Source organism: Lampetra planeri, chromosome 3 (assembly GCF_965212315.1).
Source record: "Lampetra planeri chromosome 3, kcLamPlan1.2.h2, whole genome shotgun sequence".
Taxonomy (NCBI): domain Eukaryota; kingdom Metazoa; phylum Chordata; class Hyperoartia; order Petromyzontiformes; family Petromyzontidae; genus Lampetra; species Lampetra planeri.
The window spans coordinates 1,739,552-1,760,630 of NC_136109.1; the positions used below are offsets into that span (position 1 = coordinate 1,739,552).

The following is a 21,079-nucleotide window of genomic DNA, read 5'->3' on the forward strand; positions in this document are numbered from 1 at the left end:
CCACCGCCGCCACCACCATCACCGCCACCATCACCGCCACCACCATCACCACCACCGCCACCATCACCACCGCCACCACCACCATCACCGCCACCATCACCGCCACCATCACCGCCACCACCATCACCACCACCGCCATCGCCCTCTCACCAGCAGCCCAGCGGTCCAGGGGTTGAGCAGCAGGAGGGCACACACGAGGAAGGTGCAGGCCAGCCCCACGCTGAGCGCCAGCAGCAGCCAGTGGCGCAGGCCCACGTACTGCTCCCAGAAGAGGAAGGGGTACCCGGCCGGGTAGCTGGGCAGCCCGCCGGCGGCGAAGCTCTCGCAGACGGCGCGCACGCGCTCGATGGCGCGCACATGGTCCGCCGACTCCGACAGCCCCGCCAGGTAGAAGGGCAGCTGAGCAAACTCGATCCGCTCCGCCGGCTTGACTGGGGGAGGAGGGTCGGGGGGGAGAGACGAGGAGCGGAGGAGAGAAGACGGTGGGGGGGGGGCGGCCGTGAGGAGCGTTGGGTCAAGCGAGCCCGACTCTGCTGGTGAGAGGGTGAAAGTCGAGGCCGGTCCGCTTGTGTTGTACAGATGCGGCCGATCGGATGCGCTCGCAGAAGGTCGTGGTGGCTGCTGGGATGTGTAAACAAAAATTTATATTTCTACGTGGAGGGAAAAAAGAATGAGGGAAGGAAGTGGCTGAGAGGTCAGGGCGCTGAGCTGGCACAGCTGAGATCCAGGGTTCCAATCCGGTTACAGCCACTGCCTGTGATTGAACCGGGGTCTCAAGTGTAGCGAGTTAATGTGTCTGAGCCAGTCACCAGCAACTCTCATCGAGACCCACAAACTCGCAAAAGAAACCCGAAGGCTTTACAAAGAGACGCTTGGAGTTTAGCTCACAGACCTCGATGAACGCCACTTGAGTAAACGGAGCTGAATAAACGTGAATAGACATCGTTTGAGTAACGCAGCTCAGCAATTCAACGAGTTCCCGCTGCTACTCAAACGAGCATCGTGGCCTCGGTGCTCATGGCAGAGCCAGTGGTGGGAATTCCACAGTCATATGGCCGAGGCAAGTCTATCCAGAGGACAGTCACTTTTTTTACTTCTCCACAGAATGATGCTCATTCAGACTTGAATTCGCAACCTTGGCTGGTTTTATTATGGATCACGAACCATACACTGCTGGATGGATATCAATACGGCCACTCTACCCAATAATCCGGCGTGAAATATTGAGCGACGGACGATGAACTTTCTCTACGATCGCAGTGCCCTCGGAAAGGTAAAACCACACGGTGGTTCTCTGGCTGACTGGGTGGGGGGGATAGGTGGTGGGGGGGGGGCATCAGTGGGGGTAGGGGGGCGCTGGCACCCTCTCAGCCGGTGGCCTTTCCCACATCGCCAGCGCCCTCAACGGCACCACCGGCGAAACCTGTTTGTAATTTGTGCAGTAAATTTCGCATGGTGGCTGGCCCGGTGCCACGCACGCACACACTCTCGCCACCCCACCCCACTACTCCCTCCCCACTACCCCCACACTCCCTCCCCACTCCCTCTCTCGGAGACGGTGAACCCCCACCAGAACCAGCCAGCTACCCCACACAGACAAAAACAAAGATCCCCCGTGTAGCCTTTAACTGGCCGTCGGGGAAAGTGCTGTTGGCGTGGACCCACGTAGGCCAGCACGGCACACCTATAAGCGGGGTGGTGTGGCCAGCTCCACATCCGGCCGCCTTTGTCTCCCCAATGCTGATATTTTACGCATCATACTAGGCGCTCAATTAAGGCTGAGTCGACCTAGAGGAGGCCCAGGACCGGGTTTGATATTCTTCGCCAGCATTGACCGTGAGCGGAAAATCAACTTTGGTCGCCAGGTTCGCAACACAATGCACTAAGGGCTGCACCACGGCTCCCCACACACACTGACATGCACGCACGCACACACACACAGGCACACAAAGCACACCACACACCCCCCCATCTCCCTAACCACCACGCTCTTCCCTGCCCCCTAAACCGTTTTCTCCCTGGCTCCCTCTCTCTCCGCCCCCACCTCCACCCCCACCATCCACTCCCTCCCTCCCGCCGCGCCCCCCCCGGAGTAATCCCGTTTGGGCCGGTGTGCGGCCGCACGGCGCTCGCTTCCTCAAGGTGCCGGCGTTTACGCGTTGCGGTTTCACCGCCTCTAATGAGGAGCAGCCACACGCCACTCAGTCAGCAACCCGCCGGCACGGCGGCACAGCGGCACAACGACAGACCGACGGAGCGACACACCGACACACCGACACCGGGGCACAGGGACACAGGGACATGCCGACACACTGGCACACCGGCACACCGATTGAGCGGCACGCCAGCACAGTGGCACACCGGCACGGCGGGACACTGGCAAACTGCCCCCGCCACACCAGCACACCGTGACATTGACAGAGCGGCACACTGGCTTCGGTTGGCGAGAGGTTGCCAGCGAGTGTGCGGTGCGTCTGCCAGTCATCTCAGCCAGTCAACCCATGGAACCTGGGTCTGTCCTGCCAGCGACACACGTCGCGTGACAGCCTCGAGGCGCACCTAGCCTGGCGCGAGCGGTGACGCCGACTGTTGTTGTTGTGTGACCGACGGTGACGACGACGACGGGACTCACTGCGCATGACGTCGGGCGCGGTGTTGAAGCGGCTGAAGAGCCACTCGGGGGGCTCGGGCCGCAGGTTGGCCTGCGAGGCGGCGTAGGCCAGCGGGTCGTTGGTCACCCAGGCCGTGAGGAAGGTGTAGAAGCCGTCAACGTCCACCAGGCCCCGGTCGTTCACCAGCCGCCGGCTCTGCAACTGCCGAGCCAAGGGAGACGAATCGCGCGACGCTCGCGTGCGACCTCCCACGATTTCGCGAGTCCGCCCGGACTAATATTCCCGCTCCGTCTCCCCGGTAGGCGCCCTCCCCGGACAGTTTCCCACGATGGGCCGAGCGTGACAAGCGGCGTCACAGGAGAGAAAGAGCACGCGTCGCGCGTAGCGACGTCACGGGGGCGGCGGTGAGAGCGGGGAGCCCTTTTACCACGGGCTTGTCGCTGATCAATGTGGACGGTTCTCTCCGGGCGTAACGTCCCGGACAGGAAAACTCGCACACGCGGAAGTCCGCCACGAAAAGGACCGCGTGCAGAATGCCCCGTCCGCGTTTTGCCCCGACCGCTTGCGCGCCGCAAAATGAACGACCCCCGGAGGGACAAACGCCGTCGTCGACGCGACGTGTGGCGCGACCCACGCGGTTCTCTCCCCAGAGACGCGGTTTCGGATTTTGGTTCTCGGCGTTGGCATCGGCGCCGTGGTTGTGGCCGTGGCCGTCGTGGCCATACCTGGGCGTAGTTGAAGGGCGCACTGGCGTCGCCCGTCTGGATGAGCAGCATGTACGCCAGCACGCCGTCGTCGGAGCCGTTACGGAACTCTTCCCGGCGGATGCGGCCGGATCGCCAGTCCTCGTCGAATGCCACCTGCAGCCCTGGGGGGTGCGGCGTGGCGGGCGGGGGGGGGGGGATGGGAAGTGGGTGGAGGGGGTGGGGAGCGGTAGTGCAGCGGTTAGCGCGCCGCACTAAGAACCCGGCGACACGGGTTTGATTCCCGCTCAGGGTAAACACCGATGATTATCTGAACCAGTCCTGGGCCTCCCCCCGGCCTCAAATGATTACCTGGTGCCGTTTGTAAACATCGCCACTGGGGTGGGCGTGGTGCCGGCCATCCACCCTCTCGTGTGCCGTGCCGGCTTTCATAGGTGCTACACGCTAACAGCACTTACCCCAACGGTGTGTTTAAGGCTATACGGGGGACAGGGCGGTACAGTCACCCTTACGAACCCCGGACGCTCGCCGGCACCACGCTGGCTATTTGCTGAGGCGAGCCGCGCGACGGTGGCGAGCGGCGCACTCACCCTGCAGCCAGTCGCGGAAGTGGTGAAGCCAGGTGCGGGGCAGGGCGCCGTCGGGGCCCCGCAGCGTGTAGGGGAGGCCGTGCAGGGCGTCGTGCAGCCGGTAGAGGCTCTCCTGGGCACGGGGGTAGTCCACGCCCTCGGTGGTGACCAGGTAGGCCCCGTACACCGAAAAGTAGGCCGCCTGCGCCGTGAGGAAGGCGTGCTCGCGCGTGCCGCGCGGGACCACGTCGGCCAGGCCGAGGCCGTCGCGCACGCGCGTCGTGCCATACAGGCACAGCGCGAGCAGGCACATGAACGCGCTCAGCACGGCCACCTGGGGGGGGGCGGGGGGTAGTGGCAGCGCTCACTCAGCGCTCGCTCAGCGCTCGCTCAGCGCTCACTCAGCGCTCGCTCAGCGCTCGCTCAGCGCTCGCGCACCGCTCACTCAGCGCTCACTCAGCGCTCACGCACCGCTCACGCACCGCTCACGCACCGCTCACGCACCGCTCACGCACCGCTCACTCAGCGCTCACTCAGCGCTCACTCAGCGCTCACTCAGCGCTCACTCAGCGCTCACTCAGCGCTCACTCAGCGCTCACTCAGCGCTCACTCAGCGCTCACGCACCGCTCACGCACCGCTCACTCAGCGCTCACTCAGCGCTCACTCAGCGCTCACTCAGCGCTCACGCACCGCTCACGCACCGCTCACTCAGCGCTCACTCAGCGCTCACTCAGCGCTCACTCAGCGCTCACTCAGCGCTCACTCAGCGCTCACTCAGCGCTCACTCAGCGCTCACTCAGCGCTCACGCAGCGCTCACGCAGCGCTCACTCGCCGCTCTCACCTTCGTCCTGCGTAGCAGCAGCCAGGGCGCGTACCGCGTCCGGGCAAACTCCTGCAGGCTCCACCGCGTCCACGCAGGGGGAGGCCGCTCGCTCGCCCCCCAGCCGGCTGGCCACCCTTCCCACGGCCTGCCCCCGCCCCCGCCGTCGCCACCGCCGTCGCCGCCGCCGTCGTCGTCGCCCTCGTCCGTCCCGTACGCCGTGGTCGCGCCGTGGTCGGCGAGGAGGTCGCGCGTGGAGCTCGCCGACTCCGGCACGACGACCGTGCCGGACGACGACGGCGGCGACGACGTTGACGCCAGAGCGACGGACGGCTCCGGGCCGAGCGAGCGCGGCCGGAACGTGACCTCGGTGCACGGGCGCACGGTGGTCACGCACTGCTGGCTCGCGGGGTCGTACTGCACCTGGGTCGCGGCGAGGGTGACGGTCGGGGCGAGGGTCAGGGCGTCGCTTCGCGGTGCGTCGCCGCACCGAACGGTTCTTAACGATTCCACACGGTCCCAAAAGATCCCCAAACGACTCGACGCAGTCCGCCCGCGGTGCGGACCCCCTGGCAGGGCGGGTGGGCGACGTGGCGGCGCGGGAGTGTGCGCTCACCTCCACGGTGGAGTGCATGGTGATGTGGGTTTCGGGGAAGCCGGTGGGGCTGCTGTAGGGCGGCGGGGGGGACACGTCGCCCCCTGCGGCCACGGCAGCCGCGGCGGCGGCCAACTCGCGGAACGCCGGCGCCTGCGGCCGCGAGGGCCGCATCGCGCTCGGACTGCGGTCACACGCAGCGCACACGCGGCACACACAGCACACGCAACACACACGCAACACACACGCAATACACGCAGCGCACACACACAGCGCACACACGCAGCGCACACACGACACGCACAATAGTCGTTATTATAATTGTCATTATCATCGCTCTGCTTGTTTACCCAGGAGGGTCCTGCCATGCTTGTCGTAGCAGTACGGGGGCCGCTGCTGCTGATACTGCGCTGTGCGATCCCAGTTGGGTCGTGTGTAGGCGATGTTCCAGCATTGGGGATGTTGTTGTGGTCAATGCCGCTGACATTGCGTGTCACTTTGTTTTAGCCATGGGAGCAAATCGTAGAACCTGGAGGAAACCCGTGCAGAGGAGAATATAGACAAAGGCCTCCCGTATAGTCTCTAGACGACGGTTGAGGCAAGTGCTGTTAGACCCAGGTGCTTCCTGATGTGAGGCGCGAGCGTCACAACTGCTCCACCCTCGTGTGCACACACACCGCACTGACACCACAGGGTGCGTGCTAGCGCTGTGTGGTAGTGTGGGCACTGCGTGGTAGTGCTGCGTGCTAGCGCTGTGTGGTAGCGCTGTGTGGTAGTGTGTGGTAGTGTGGGCACTGCGTGGTAGCGCTGTCTGGTAGTGTGGCGTGGCAGTCCACCTGTAGAAGCAGCACAGCAGGTCGAGTCGCCCCTCCTCGCGGCGCTGCAGGTCCAGGCTCAGAATGGACGGGAAGATGAGCAGAACCATGGCGAAGTTGAAGACCACCACCACAGCAGCCTGCGCCACCAGACGGCCAAACCGCACCATCGCACAACCCCATCACCACACAGCACCGTACCACCACACAACCCCATCACCGCACCACGCCGCACCACCACACAGCACCGCACCATACCGCACCACATCGCATCACCACACAGCACCACCACACAGCACCGCACCATACCACACCACCACACAGCACCACCACACAACCGCACCATACCGCACCACGCCGCACCAACCACACAACCGCACCACCACACAGCACCGCACCATTCCGCACCACAGCACAAGGCAACACGCAACCACGTGGACATTTTTATTTGTTTTATTTACCCCTGACCCAACATGCCTGGTGGCAACCCGAACATCGCACACGGGAAGTCACCCACACACACCATGAGGGCACACACACACACACCATGAGGGCACAGCAGCACACACACCCACACCGTAGAGGCACAGCACACACACACACACACGGTAGAGGCACAGCAGCACACACACACCGTGAGGGCACAGCACACACACACACACAGCACACACACACAGCACACACACACACAGCACACACAGCACACACACAGCAGCACACACACATACCGTAGAGACACAGCAGCACACACACACACACCGTGGTGGCACAGCAGCACACACACCGTGAGGGCACAGCACACACACACACCGTAGAGGCACAGCACACACACACACCGTAGAGGCACAGCACACACACACACCGTAGAGGCACAGCACACACACACACAGCAGCACACACCCACACCGTAGAGGCACAGCACACAACACACAGCAGCACACACACACACTGTGAGGCACAGCACACACACACACAGCAGCACACACCCACACCGTGAGGCACAGCACACACACACACAGCAGCACACACCCACACCGTAGAGGCACAGCACACACACACAGCAGCACACACACGGTAGAGGCACAGCACACACACACACGCAGCAGTCTACTCTGTGAGTTCCTCCCTCCCTCCTTCCCATCTGTGCCTCCGTTTCCACAAAACAAAAACGATCTGCTGCAAAGAAATAACAAACCGGCTTTGAGCGAGCGAGGGAGGGGGTGGGTGGGTGGGTGAGTGAGTGAGAGAGGGAGGGGGTGGGTGAGCGAGCGAGGGAGGGGGTGGGTGAGCGAGCGAGGGAGGGGGTGGGTGAGTGAGCGAGAGAGGGAGGGAGGGGGTGGGTGAGTGGGTGGGTGGGTGAGTGGGTGGGTGGGTGAGCTAGAGAGGGAGGGGGTGGGTGGGTGGGTGAGCGAGCGAGGGAGGGGGTGGGTGAGTGAGTGAGCGAGAAAGGGAGGAGTGAGTGAGCGAGAGAGAGAGGGGTGGGTGAGCGAGAGAGGGAGGGGTGGGTGAGCGAGTGAGTGAGTGAGTGAGCTAGAGAGGGAGGGGGTGGGTGGGTGAACGAGCGAGGGAGGGGGTGGGTGAGTGAGCGAGCGAGAGAGGGAGGGGGTGAGCGAGCGAGAGAGGGAGGGGGTGGGTGAGTGAGTGAGTGAGCAAGCAATAGAGGGAGGGGGAGAGTGAGTGAGTGAGTGAGCGAGAGAGGGAGGGAGGGAGGGGGTGGGTGAGTGAGTGAGAGAGGGAGGGGGTGAGTGAGTGAGCGAGAGAGGGAGGGAGGGAGGGAGGGGGTGGGTGAGTGAGCGAGAGAGGGAGGGGGTGGGTGAGCGAGCGAGGGAGGGAGGGGGTGGGTGAGTGAGCGAGGGAGAGAGGGGGTGGGTGAGTGAGCGAGAGAGGGAGGGGGTGGGTGAGCGAGCGAGCGAGCGAGCGAGGGAGGGGGTGGGTGAGTGGGTGGGTGAGCTAGAGAGGGAGGGGGTGGGTGGGTGAGCGAGCGAGCGAGCGAGGGAGGGGGTGGGTGAGCGAGTGAGTGAGCTAGAGAGGGAGGGGGTGGGTGGGTGAGCGAGGGAGGGGGTGGGTGAGTGAGCGAAAGAGAGAGGGAGGGGGTGGGTGGGTGAGCGAGGGAGGGGGTGGGTGAGTGAGTGAGCGAGAGAGGGAGGGGTGGGTGAGCGAGTGAGTGAGTGAGCATTTGGGTGAGCAAGCGAGCGGGCCAATGAGCAGTCGAGCGAGGGAGCGGGCACTTTCCGCTATGTGTGGATATCCGCCTGTGGTGAGCAGTGAGCGGTGTGTGGATCTGTGTGCGGCGAGAGGTGAGTGGGAGACACGCTACATGCCAGACCGGCTGGGCTAGGTCCACTCACAGAATCCCCCACGGCCCCTTCCTCCCCTCCCTTACCCCCCTCCACTCCCCCACATTCAGGGCCACCCACGGAGCCACATGGGTGGCTGACAGGAGGGGGGGGGGCTGACAGGAGGGCGGTGGGGGCCCAGGGAATGTAGGTGGGCTCTGGAGGGACAACCGCTTTTATAAACAATTTGGCTCGCGAGGCCGCGGCTCTGGACATCGGGACGTGGTACGGTTCTCGCACGACTTGCACGTCTTTCGACAACACAGCCCGCCTGGCCATGGGAATGTGGAATTTCCGGGTGGTTTCTGAAGCGAAGAGGTTGTTTGTTTGTTTGATACAGAACGGCGCAGCAGAACACGCGACGGCACTGACGACTGATGGGTAATTGCAAAGGATTCGCAAATCGTTTTCTATATCGGTTTTTTTTTTTCACGGTTGCCAAAAACGCCAAGCGGCCAGCAACAAACAGCATTGCAAGGAAGGATTGCGGAACGGATCGTGGAGCAGACCGTGGAGTGGATTATGGAGCAGATCATAGAGCAGATCTGTGGAGTGGATCGTGGAGTGGACCGTGGAGGTTTTGGCCCAGGTGAAATGGAGCAGGAAGTGCCGCATCAGCCCGAGCCGGGGAAATCCCATGAATAAGAAACTCGTTCACATTCCCAGAAGACCCTCGCTGAGCCTCAAGGTGCATTTCCGGGAGGGTCCTGCCCCATCAGGAAGTTGGGCCACGGCTCCCATCGACGGGTGGATTTGGGCATCAGATGCTATCACGGAAAGCTACAGACTTTCCTCACTTTTAATTCCCCTCTCATGAACCTTCTTCTGTTCCTCTCTTCTCCCTTCAGTGTCTTCCGTTTTCCTAAACCATTGCTAGAGAGGGTGAGTGCGTCTGAGTGTGGATCTGTGTGTATCTGTGTGTGTGCGAGCGTGGATCTGTGTGTGTGCCATCATAAGCACCGTTCATTCGAAGGGCGTATTCCTTTTCCTGTCGCTCACATCCCATCGTTGAAGATTATAAACCCCAAGTAAACTTTCAAACTGTAGTCCCGTTGTAAGAGTTGGTTAGCATGAAAAAAAGTTTAACGTACAACGGTTTTTGTTTTATAGCATGATGAAGTCATCCACTAACCCATACACCTCTCACTCGCTCACAGGGCAAAGATCCCCCGTATAGCCTGAACAGACTTGTTAGGGCAAGTGCTATTGCTGCACCTATGAAGGCCGGCATGGCACACGAGGGGCTGGCGTGGCCAGCACCACGCCCAGCCGCCTTTGTCTCCCGAGTGGCGATGTTTACACACCGCAGCAGGTACTCTTTTGAGATTGAATCCACCCATGAGAGGCCCCGGACCGGCTCGGAAATTCAGAGCTAGGATGAAGATGACAATGCTGATGAGATGCTGCTCATGACGCCTCAGCTGCTCCCAATGAATCTAGATTTGAAGCTTTCGTGACTGCAGGAATCCATGCCCTTTGGTTCTTTCGGTAAAGTCACGTAGGATCGCTTGTGTTGCGATCGAAACGTCGTGATTTGTTTGATTTGATTTCTACCTACGTGACTTTACCGTAAGAACCAAAGAGTATGCTCCCAATGACATTGATGCTGCTGTGAATGACGACACTGCTGATGACACCGATGTTGCTGCTGCTGGTGCTGAAGGTGCCGATGGTGCTGTAGGGGCTTCATGGTGTCGATGCTGCTTCTGCTGCTGGTACCGATGGTGCTAATGGTGCTGATGGTGCAATGGTGCTGATGGTGCTGATGGTGATGATGGTGCTGATGGTGATGACGGTGCTGATGGTGTTGTTGGTGCTAATGGTGCTACTGCTGATGGTGCCGATGGTGCCGATGGTGCCGATGGTGCTGTTGGTACTAATGGTGCCGATGGTGCCGATGGTGGTAATGGTGCTGATGGTGCCGATGGTGCCGATGGTGCTAATGGTGCTGTTGGTACTAATGGTGCCGATGGTGCCGATGGTGCCGATGCTGCCGATGGTGCCGATGGTGGTAATGGTGCCGATGGTGTTAATGGTGCCGATGGTGCCGATGGTGCCGATGGTGCCGATGGTGCCGATGGTGACGATGGTGCTGATGGTGCTGATGGTGTTGATGGTGCTGATGGTGATGATGGTGCTGATGGTGCTGATGGTGCTGATGGTACCGATGGTGATGATGGTGCCGATGGTGATGATGGTGCCGATGGTGTTGATGGTGATGATGGTGCCGATGGTGTTGATGGTGATGATGGTGCCGATGGTGATGATGGTGCTGATGGTGCTGATGGTGCTGATGGTGCTGATGGTGATGATGGTGTTGATGGTGTTGATGGTGTTGATGGTGCTAATGGTGCTGATGGTGCCGATGGTGACGATGGTGCTGATGGTGCTGATGGTGCTGGCCATACCTGCAGGGAGAAGGCGCGCAGAGCCGGGATGGGGATGAGCGCTGCCATGAAGAAGGCGGCCATGTTGTTGATGGAGGTGAGCGCCACGCCGGTGCCCGTGCGCTTCAAGCACTCACCCGTCCTCCGCTGCAACCACCAGCAACAACGTCAACAACAAGGCTGTGTGTGTCTCTGCGCGTGTGTGCGTGCGTGTGCGTGCGTGTGTGTGCGCGAGAGTGTTGCGGGGAGCGATGGGCCCGACAGTCTGTTCAAGGCGTTATGGTTGATCTCTGTGTGGAGCGGTGGCGCACTGCTTAGGGCACCGCGCTACGAAACCCGGCGGACCCGATTTCGATCTCCGCTCACAGCCAGCATAGGTCCTGGGACCGCCCTAGGTTGACTCGGCCTCAAATGATTACCCGGTGCGGTGCGTAAACCATCACCAGTGGGGAAACAAAGACGGCAGGCCCGACACGGTGCTGGCCACGCATAGGTGCTCGCGAACAGCCCCTGCCCCGACAGCCTCTTGGGGCTGTAGGGGGGACCTTTGTCTTTGTGTGTGCGCGGCTGGCACCTCGAGCGGAATGTTCGTTTGCTGTCCCATCTCAGTGAAGCAGTGCGCCAGCAAGAAGACGTCATCTACCCCGATCCCCAGCGCCAGGAAGGGCAGCACCTGCAGGCGGCGGGGGGGGAGGGGGCACGGGGGGGAGGGGGGGTCGGGAGGTTGGTGTGGGTCGGGAGGTTGGGGTGGGGCGGGGGGGGTGGGGCGGGGGTGGAGGGACACGCGACCCCGATCAGAACCATGGACAGTATTCGCAGACGATATTATGAGTCAATAGAGATACATCGTAAATTCATTAATTGATTAGCTAATTTATCCAGGAGAACCACACTTTTTCATGAAGGTCCTGCTGCTCCTCCTTTTGTTTTTGTAAGATGCTTCTAGCCAATTCATGATGACGAGTTGTGTTTATTATGCTGTACACGTGTGGGAGGAAAGCGGAGCACTCAGAGAAAACCCACGCCAAGGGCGAGGGGGCAACGCTCTACCTCCCACGTACAGATGGAAACAGATGGCGATTCGTCCACTTTCCTACACTGCCTTCTCCGAGCGAGCCAGGGTACGGCTCCTCCCCGACGCCCACGGCAAGGGCGTTTGACAGCAATGTGCAATGCACCAATCCTCGCTGCTGCCTGCGCAGCGCCGGATCACAGGCAGCCAAGTGTTTAGCCGCCATCACCACCACTGCCCAGCAGAGTTGTGGGTTAGGCCACGTAACGATCCGTCCCAATGTGACAATGACCTGCTGCTGCTGTGGTTGGCAGTGGTGCAAAAGCACAAATAACAAAACAACTCGGCACACTCCGTGCCAATACCACTGTGGCCTTAACGGGAACAAAAAATTAAGGCGACGTTTCGGGCAACAGCCCTTCAGCAGTGGGGCTATACCCTCTGATACCCCGCTTGGTACCCCCGTGGCACCCCCGTGGAATCCCCCGCGGCCCCCCCCCCCGTCCCCACCTGCGTGGTGGCGGCGTTGAAGGAGATGCCGATGAGCGAGCAGAGCCCGAGGCCGGAGGCTACGGACAGAGCGACGAGCAGAACACCGGCGAGGCCCACGGCGCCCTGGGAGCGGCCGCACTCCCAGCGCAGCATCGTCATGCACGAGTACACCATCTACACAGACAACAACAATCCCCCCTCAATAGCCTTCACCGAATGTTGGGCGCAAGCGCCGTTGGCGAGCAGAATCTACGAAGGCCGGCATGGCACACAGGTACACATTTCAGGCCGAGTTGACCTAGGGGAGGCCCGGGACGGGTTCAGATATTCATCGCCAATGTTTGGCCGTAAGCGCGCATCGAACTCGGGTTGCCGGGTTTGTAGTGCGGCGCGCGCTAACCACTGCACAGCATCATCGTGAACAAGCACTCCATCTACACACACACACGTGCACATGACGACACGGTCACACAGACACACAGACACGTACACACACGAGGAACAGGTGTTCTCATTGGGGGGTGTCCAATGTCCCACGGTGACGGGTCAGGGGTCAGGGGTTAGGGAGCAGAGGAGCTCCCACTGCGACGGGAAATCTTGGGGTCGAGACCCCTCGTGACCTTGCCCCGTCTCCATGACCCCCTCTGTGACCCACTCGGTGACCCCTCTGTGACCATTCCCCCTCATCTCCGTGACTGCTCAGTGTGTGTCCCGCCCGGTGACTTCCGCGCGACCCCTCGGTGACCTCTCCGCAGACTCCCCCCCACCCCGTGACCCCCGCCTCAGTGACCCCCGCACGACCCCAGGCCTCTCACCATGAGCAGGTAGCCCCCGGCGATGCGCACGGCGCTCACGCTGGAGAAGGAGCGGAGGATGTCTTTGAGCGTCGTCTGTGTGAAGGAGCTGACGACGTGGCTCGAGTTGGGGGGCACGCTCTGTTGCACCACCTGCACCGCACGGCCCCCCCCCCAACCGCACGCCACCACCACAACCACAACCATCACCGCAGAAAGACGGCGGTTATAACGACGGACGCACACGACGACGATCAATACCATGAGTAGGATGATGCTTGTTTACCCAAGGAAAGCCTCATGATTCTTTTTCAGGAGGGTCATGCCATTTTTTTGCTGCAGGGGCTGATGATTGCTGCTCGTGCTGCTGCTGCTGCTGCTGCGTGTGATCCCCATGGATCGAAATTTGTATTATTTTTCAAATCTGGAAGCAGACAGCGCGTGATAGTATTTTTACAGTTAATACCACGCCACCGCAGTATTAACCAGGGTGGCCTGCCGGATGTTAACCACAAAACTCTGCAACGATCGGCGAGTGCACAATTGCTGGGCCCCGGCGTGGTCACAGTCCCGTGACGATCGTGATGATGGAGCGCATGCGGACGACAATTTGGGCATCCGCCAAAATAACAACACGAGCTGGCCACACGTGGTGGAGAGGGCAGCAGGAGGAGGCTGGGCAGGTGGACGAGTTAGCGAATGAGGGAGCGAGCGGGCTAGTGAAATAGCGCGTGATAGAACCAGCACGCAGGCGAGTGCCTAAGTGAGCGGGTGAGTGGGCAATCGAGTGAGCCACACAGCGAGCGAGCAGGTGGGTGATCGAGCGAGCGGCAGTTTAAGTGAGCAGGTGGGTGCATGATCAAGCGAGCGGCAGTGTGAGTGAGCAGGTGCGTGATGAAGCGAGTGGCAGTGTGAGTGAGCGGGTGCGTGATGAAGCGAGTGGCAGTGTGAGTGAGCGGGTGCGTGATGAAGCGAGTGGCAGTGTGAGTGAGCGGGTGCGTGATGAAGCGAGTGGCAGTGTGAGTGAGCAGGTGCGTGATGAAGCGAGTGGCAGTGTGAGTGAGCGGGTGCGTGATGAAGCGAGTGGCAGTGTGAGTGAGCGGGTGCGTGATGAAGCGAGTGGCAGTGTGAGTGAGCAGGTGCGTGATGAAGCGAGTGGCAGTGTGAGTGAGCGGGTGCGTGATGAAGAGAGCGACAGAGCTAGCAGGTGGGTGATCGAGTAGCTGGCGGTCGAGCGTGTGGGCGAGCAAGCGGGCGAGTGGGCAACTTTCCCTCACCTGCACAAACTTGCGCTGCCAGGCGTCGAGCACGGCGGCCGCTTTCTCCCGGTTCCAGTTGACGTCGTGCATCTCGTAGTCGCCTTTGAACGTGCGGAACAGCTGATCGGCGCTCATCAGGTGGAACACCGTTTGCAGGGCCTGGGCGCTGTGGGAAGAGGGCAGGTCACAGAGGGCAGAGGTCACGCCGAGCTGCAATGGTACATCGCATCTCAATGCATTTTGAAAGGGCACCCCCAGGAGCAGCTGTCCCTGTGTGGTACAAGGTAGGGACAACGACTGTTGCTGATGTGTAATCCCAATTCAGTGATCTGCAAACTCGGACCGCGACGCCGATGAGGTCACAGCAGCCCCAACGTTCACCGTGAGCGAGGCGGCCGACGAATGGCGTCTCTACGGCGAGCACGGTGGCACCGCAGGACGAATCTGGGCGGCCCGCCGGGCGGCGCACGACTCACGTGAGAAGGCGCGAGCCGTTGCGTGCGGCGCCGCCGACGATGAGCTCCTCCTGCCAGTGCATGTAGCGCCGCGAGAAGCCGTAGCAGCCGCCCGAGAGCTCGCCCGCCACGTCGGGCGCCTGGGACACACGCGCAGAGATGCACGCACACAGAGACGCACGCATTATGTCAATATTTCTCCTGCCTCCTACATGAGCGAGACTCGTATACAGACACTGCCTCTTCTTCCTCCTCAACCTCATTACCAACCTCCTATTCATCCTCCTCCTCACCCTCCTCACCCTCCTCACCTGTCCCGAGTGTTTGTTGGGCGCCGTGTCAGGGCAGTCGGGGTCCGAGGGCTCCAGGCAAGGCCTGTCCATGTAGGCCCGGCCGACGCCGGCGCGCTGCAGCAGCCGCTCCAGCTGGCTCACGTCGAGCACGCGGCCCAGCGTCTCCAGCAGCCGCTCGGGGTCCAGGTTCGTCCACCGGATCACCGGTTGACCGCTGCAGATACAAGAGAGCCACGCTGAGTCGATGCACTCTTTGTTTTCAGGAGGGTCTCGCTGCTGCTGCTGCTATCGCACTGGGTTTTCATTTGTAACATGTTTTCAGATAATTAATGATGAGTCGCATTTATCATTCATGTCGGAGGAAACCGGAGCACCCGGAGAAAACCCACGCCTTCGCGAGGGGGCAACACTCTATCCCCGTACAGATAGAAACAGATGGCGATCAGTCCACTTGCTACGCTGCCTTCTCGTGGCGAGCCAGGGGTGGGGCACCTCCCTGACGCCCATGGGAAGGGGGTTTCACAGCAACATCTGTTTGGTGATCCACCAACCCCTGCTGCTGCTGCTGCTGCCTCCACAGCGCCGGATTACAGGCAGCAGTCATGTGCAGCAGCAGCAGCGAAGCCACCACGGCGCAGACGCGGAGTACCGTGTTCACCGGAGAAATGCCCAGCCACCTGTCTCCCTCCTGTCCTATCTCCTCCCTCCTCCTCACCCTCCTCACCCTCCTCCTCACCCGCCCCCTTCCTCTGTACCCTCAGGCGAGGTTGACACGTGGAGTGAACTCGTGAGGGAGGACCCAGGATGAATTACGATGTCACTCGCCGCTTTGTGTTGCCCGTGGCTCGGAGTTGAACTCAGATCGCCGGGTTCGTAGTGCACTGTGCCAACCACTGCACCGCCGCTCCAGACAAAACCGGGCATGTGCGAACTCAGGTTTGTCGGGTCCGTAGTGCATCGTGCCAATCGCTGTCACCGCTTCACGCAAAAATACAAATATTCCCCGTGTAGCCTTTAACGACTGTTGGGGCAAGTGCCGTTGGCAAGTAGCACCGATGAAGGCCGACACGGCACACGGTGGCTGGGTGGCCAGCACCACGCCCGGCCACCTTTGTCTCCCCACCGCGAATCGGGTTCATAGCGCAGGGTGCTAACCACTACGCTATCGCTCGTCACTAAACACACACACACACACCAACTCACAAACTATACATGTTCACTTTAGGCTGAAGGGGTTTGTAGTGCAGTGTGCTAACCACTGCACCACCACTCCCAACATACTCACAGACTCACAAACACACGCACGGACGCACGCACAGCCGGCTTCCGTGCACAGGGGCTAGAGAGCCGTGAGCGTGTGTGTGTGTGAGTAAATGTGTGCACGCATGTGTGTACGTAATTGTGTGCGCGCGAGTGCGTATGTGAGTGTGTGTGCCCCAACAGTCTCGTTCAGGCCACATGGGGGATCTTTGTTTACGCGGTTTATGCTGCGTGCGTGTGTGTCTCCGTACTCGCACGTGTGTATACGCGTGCGAGTGCGGGCATGCAAGTGTGTGCACGTGTGCGTACGGGTGTGCGAACACACCCGTGTGTGCCTTGTGCATGCGGGGTAGGGTAGGGGTCTCTCTCGTGGCAGTCCACATTCCAAATCCCCCTCAGGGGGTGGCCTGGGTTACCAAAAACCATTTCAAAGGCTGCGTGTGTCGAGCGGGGAGGAGAGGAGGAGGAGGAGAGCAGTGGAGGAGGAGATGAGGAGTAGGAAGAGAGGAGAGGAAGTGTGAGTGGGCTGTGTGTGTGTCTGTTTTGGCGTGTGTGTAATGTGTGTGTTTGGTGTACGCGCGCATGTGCGTACGGTGTGCGCACGTGTCTTGTGTGTGTGGAGTGCGTGTGTGCGTGTCAGTTGCTCTGCATGTGCGTGCGTGCTCCTAGCCTGGCACAGGAATTTCCGTGGCGTCGCCGTCACTTATTGGCAAATAGCGGTTGTTGTTGTTGTGGGAGTGCGTCTGTGTGTGTACGTGAATGTGCGTGTGTGCGTGCATGTGTTTGTCATTCTGTGCACAAAATACATGTGTGTAGTGGGGAACCGTAGCGTAGTGGTTAGCGCACCGCACCACGAACTTGGCGACCCGAGTTCGATTCTCAGACATGACCAATACTGGCGTGGGCCTCCCCTAGGTTGACTCAGTATTAAATGAGTACCTGGTGCAATGTGAAAACAGCAGCACTGGGGAGGCAAAGGTGGCCGGGCATGGTGCTGACCACCCACCCCCTCATGTGCCGTGTCGGCCTTCATAGATGCTCGCTAACCGCATTTGGCCCAACAGTCTGTAAAATAATACACGGGTGATATTTGTCTTGTTTGTGTCTTTGCTTAATTGTACTTCAGTTAAGAAACCCTGGTTTTTTGTGTTTGGGGCTTAATGTGAATGCACATGTGGTGAACACACGCACGCACGCGCACACTCACACACGCATGCACACACACACACACATGCACAAAGACCCCATTAAGCCGTACATGCTGTCGGAGCAAGTGCTGTTAGCGAGCAGCTGTTAAAGCCGGTACGGCACACGATGGCGTGGTGCTAATCACACCACACCCATGTGTGCCCGACCGCCTTTGTCTCCCCGCTTCTGAATTTAAACACGGCGTCAGGCACTAATTTAAGGCCGAGCCAACCTAGGAGAGGAAGAGGATGGAATTGACTGTCCAGCGTGGTGAAGTATGGTCAAATAATGGGCACGTCCTGTGGAGGCCTTCATCCAGCAGCAGAGTGACAATGGGCTCTAAGCGAGGAAATGCACTTGTTCATTTTGATGTTGGATGTATTCTTGTGAAACAGGTGTGTTTATCTGTGTACACGGGGAAGCTGCGCTGCAGAGAGCCTCAAGACTTGTATTTCACGAGGGTGCTACTACTACGCTGGGATGTTTGGCCATGAATCCCCGCTGGCCGCGAGAGCCTGGGAGGGAACCGGAGAGCCCGGAGAACACACAGCACGGCCCTGCTGCTGCTGCTGTTTCGCAGACCGACTTGCTGTACTGCCACCACCTGGGTACCTCACCGTTCGTATGATCCACCAAACCAGACAGACTCTTTCAGCCATCTCATCCCTTGGCCCACAGCAACTTACCCAGAATGCCCTGACAGCTCGCTTTCTCTCTCACTCCCTCTCACACACTCACGGTGGTGCTGGTGGCCGGTTATGGCGGTTGTGGCAGTGGCGGTGATGATGGTGGGGATGATGGTGGTTTGGTGGCGGTGATGATGGTTTGGCGGCGGTGGTGGTGCCGAGCGCTGGGTGAGACAGCTGTTCCGCAATTTCCAGATCGCCCCCCCACCACCACCGCCACTCTCGCCATCGACTCTCCTCCGCCCTCAACACTCAACCCCCCCCGCCCCTCCCCCACCGCCGCCCCCCCAAACACGGCGGTCTTCATTCTCTCCCGTCTCGTCGAGCGCTCTGCACGGACACGGAGTCACAAACCGCCCCCCCATAGCAAGCCGCCCCCATTAGCACAAGAATGAGCGCTGGGGTAAGTGTATTTACGGCCCAGCCGCTACCAAATTTGGCCACCCATTGTCCCGGCGGTCCCAGCTGCAGATCCGGGTGACAAAGCCAGCGCTGGTGTCCAAGTTTCTCACGGGCAGCGCTGCTTGTAAATCTCACAGCCCCTTCTTCTCGCTCTCTCTCTCTCTCCCGGCGTCCTCCTCCTCCTCCTCCGCTCCATCTCGCTCCGCCGCACTCCCTGCCTCTCTCCCGCTCTCCCTGCCTCTCTCATCCTCCCGCTCGCTCTCTCTCCTCTCTCTCTCTCTGCCCATCCCACCCCGCGCGCTATCCCCCGAAGCTTAGTCCACCCCGGAGTTTGCAGACCGCCGCCACCCACATAGGAGCACTGAGTTTGCTCGCTCGTTAAAATCCTGCCGCTCTCCCCCCCCCTCACTCCGTGCCACCCCTCCGTCCACCCCCCACCACGGTTTTGTTTCGGTGTCCAACCGGCCGCACGCTGACGTCTTGATATCGGCAGAGTCGCCGGACTGTGTGTCGGCGACACCTGGGGTCGTGGCCACTTGCACGCACCGAAGGCGGGACCTGCACACGTGGAGGGGGGGAGCACTGCCACTAGCCGTCACTCACCTCCCTGTCACCCTTCTACCGCTACCACCGTGGTTACCGCTCCCACGAACTTCGCTCGTCGATTCCGTCACACGCCGCGTTCAACCACCACGCTGCAGGTCACAGCAACACTCACCAACTCACTCACTCACCAATTAACCCACTCGCTCACCCACCCACCCACTCACCACACTGCAGGTCAGAATAACACACTCACTAACTCACACACTCGCTCACCCACCCACCCACCCACTCACCACACTGCAGGTCACCCCACCTCTCTCTCTGCTTCTTCTCTCGCACTGTTCCACTCTGGAAGAGCTCTCTCCCATCGTCATCTCTTCCCCCCAAGCTCTTACAATAATAACAGCACCTTGCTCAACACAAGGAACGTGTTCCTCTCTTAGCCATTACAACCCCAATGGTGCTACTTGTTGCTGGCCGCTCGACGTTTCGGGCCCTTGGACCCTGTGCTCGGCAACCGCAATGTAAAAAATTAACCCGTAAAAACAAAGTTTTTCACTATAAATCCTTTATATGTGTGGCGGCTGGAGTCCTCTCGTCCTCTGGCTTGAGATGGCTGCCACCTATGGGTCAGATGATTGCCTGCCAACATTAAGCAATTAGTAATTAAATATAATTTTTTTTTTCCTAAAAAGTGTAAAATTTTGGATTTTTTTTCACGAAAATAAATTGTCACGCACAACGAGTCTGTGTGCAAAATGTCAGCTCGATTGGATCACGGGAAGTGGGTTAAAAAACGACCGAAAGATTTGCACGGTCGTAAGCGTGCAAGCAAGCAAGCAAGTGAACTTAATATAAAGGATTTCAAAATAAATCTTGACACACACGGCCCCCCGTGTCCCTCCACTGCTCGATGAGGGCCTCCCCACACTACGTTGGCCGTGGGGGCTGTTCGACCGTACTTCACCACGCCGCTCAGTGTGGGCTGGCGAGTTGACGATACCACAAACTCGCTACACAGGAACTCAGCGGTGCCGACTCCGACCTCTCAGCGTCTCTGACCTCTGAGTCACCCGCCCACCTACGTCCTCCTCTTCCCCTTCCATCATCTCCATCCCCACTATCAATCCTTCTGATCCACACGTCTCGACCAACACTGAACACTTAAAATAAAAAAACAGTAGTGGTAAAGACTTACGGCAGATATATGAAGCCTTCTTGTAGTTTAGCTCCGTCCCAGAAGCAGTCGAGTGGCGTTATGACCACGCACGGGAACAGACGTTCCACCAGCTCCAGAACGGGCAGATGGGCAGGCGGGCAGACGAGCGGGCAATGGACACGTGGACACACGGAGAAAAAGACGACAACACAGAAACGATTACAAACTCCACAAGGCCTCGTACCTCTATATCCGCTGCTGTCACATCCGGACTGTAGCACCCAGACATTGAAGCCAGCACGAGATGCCCTACTTTTTTTGTGACTACCGAATGAGATTCGTAACACCTACTGTGAAGCAAAGCAGATTATGTATGGTACTATTAATGGGTAATGCACCGCGGTATTAACCAGGGTGGTCCCCGGGTTCAAATCAACCGCGAATATCTGTAAGGAGCAGCAAACGTGCCACCACCGGCCACGTCACCCACCTCCCCACTCCACCACTAGACTGGAGATCCCAGTTCCCCGTGAGTCTATGGGTCACCAATGGCGTCTATGGGACATGGGGGCAGCCCCGACTCGGATTTGAACCCAGACACCTCGGTGGTATCGGCTCGGGCAGAGTCTAAAAGGGCTGTGGATGCTGGGAGAAAAGGGTGAAACGTGATTGTGGGAGGGTGGAGAAGGAGCC

General features: G+C 59.9%; 1 protein-coding gene across 1 annotated transcript in view; it reads right to left on the reverse strand.

The window, feature by feature from the left end:
• Window positions 1-21,079, reverse strand: part of PTCH1 (patched 1) — a 50,899-nt gene that overhangs the window by 12,293 nt on the left and 17,527 nt on the right. The window contains exons 5-19 of the mRNA XM_078618636.1: window positions 20,426-20,517; window positions 15,164-15,359; window positions 14,874-14,992; window positions 14,416-14,563; window positions 13,160-13,291; window positions 12,363-12,518; window positions 11,415-11,513; window positions 10,862-10,987; window positions 6,139-6,257; window positions 5,324-5,486; window positions 4,729-5,130; window positions 3,907-4,219; window positions 3,338-3,480; window positions 2,633-2,813; window positions 151-431 (exon numbers count right to left, since the gene is read on the reverse strand). Coding sequence (XP_078474762.1) covers window positions 151-431; window positions 2,633-2,813; window positions 3,338-3,480; window positions 3,907-4,219; window positions 4,729-5,130; window positions 5,324-5,486; window positions 6,139-6,257; window positions 10,862-10,987; window positions 11,415-11,513; window positions 12,363-12,518; window positions 13,160-13,291; window positions 14,416-14,563; window positions 14,874-14,992; window positions 15,164-15,359; window positions 20,426-20,517 — 2,670 coding nt within the window. The remainder of the gene's footprint in view (window positions 1-150; window positions 432-2,632; window positions 2,814-3,337; window positions 3,481-3,906; window positions 4,220-4,728; window positions 5,131-5,323; window positions 5,487-6,138; window positions 6,258-10,861; window positions 10,988-11,414; window positions 11,514-12,362; window positions 12,519-13,159; window positions 13,292-14,415; window positions 14,564-14,873; window positions 14,993-15,163; window positions 15,360-20,425; window positions 20,518-21,079) is intronic.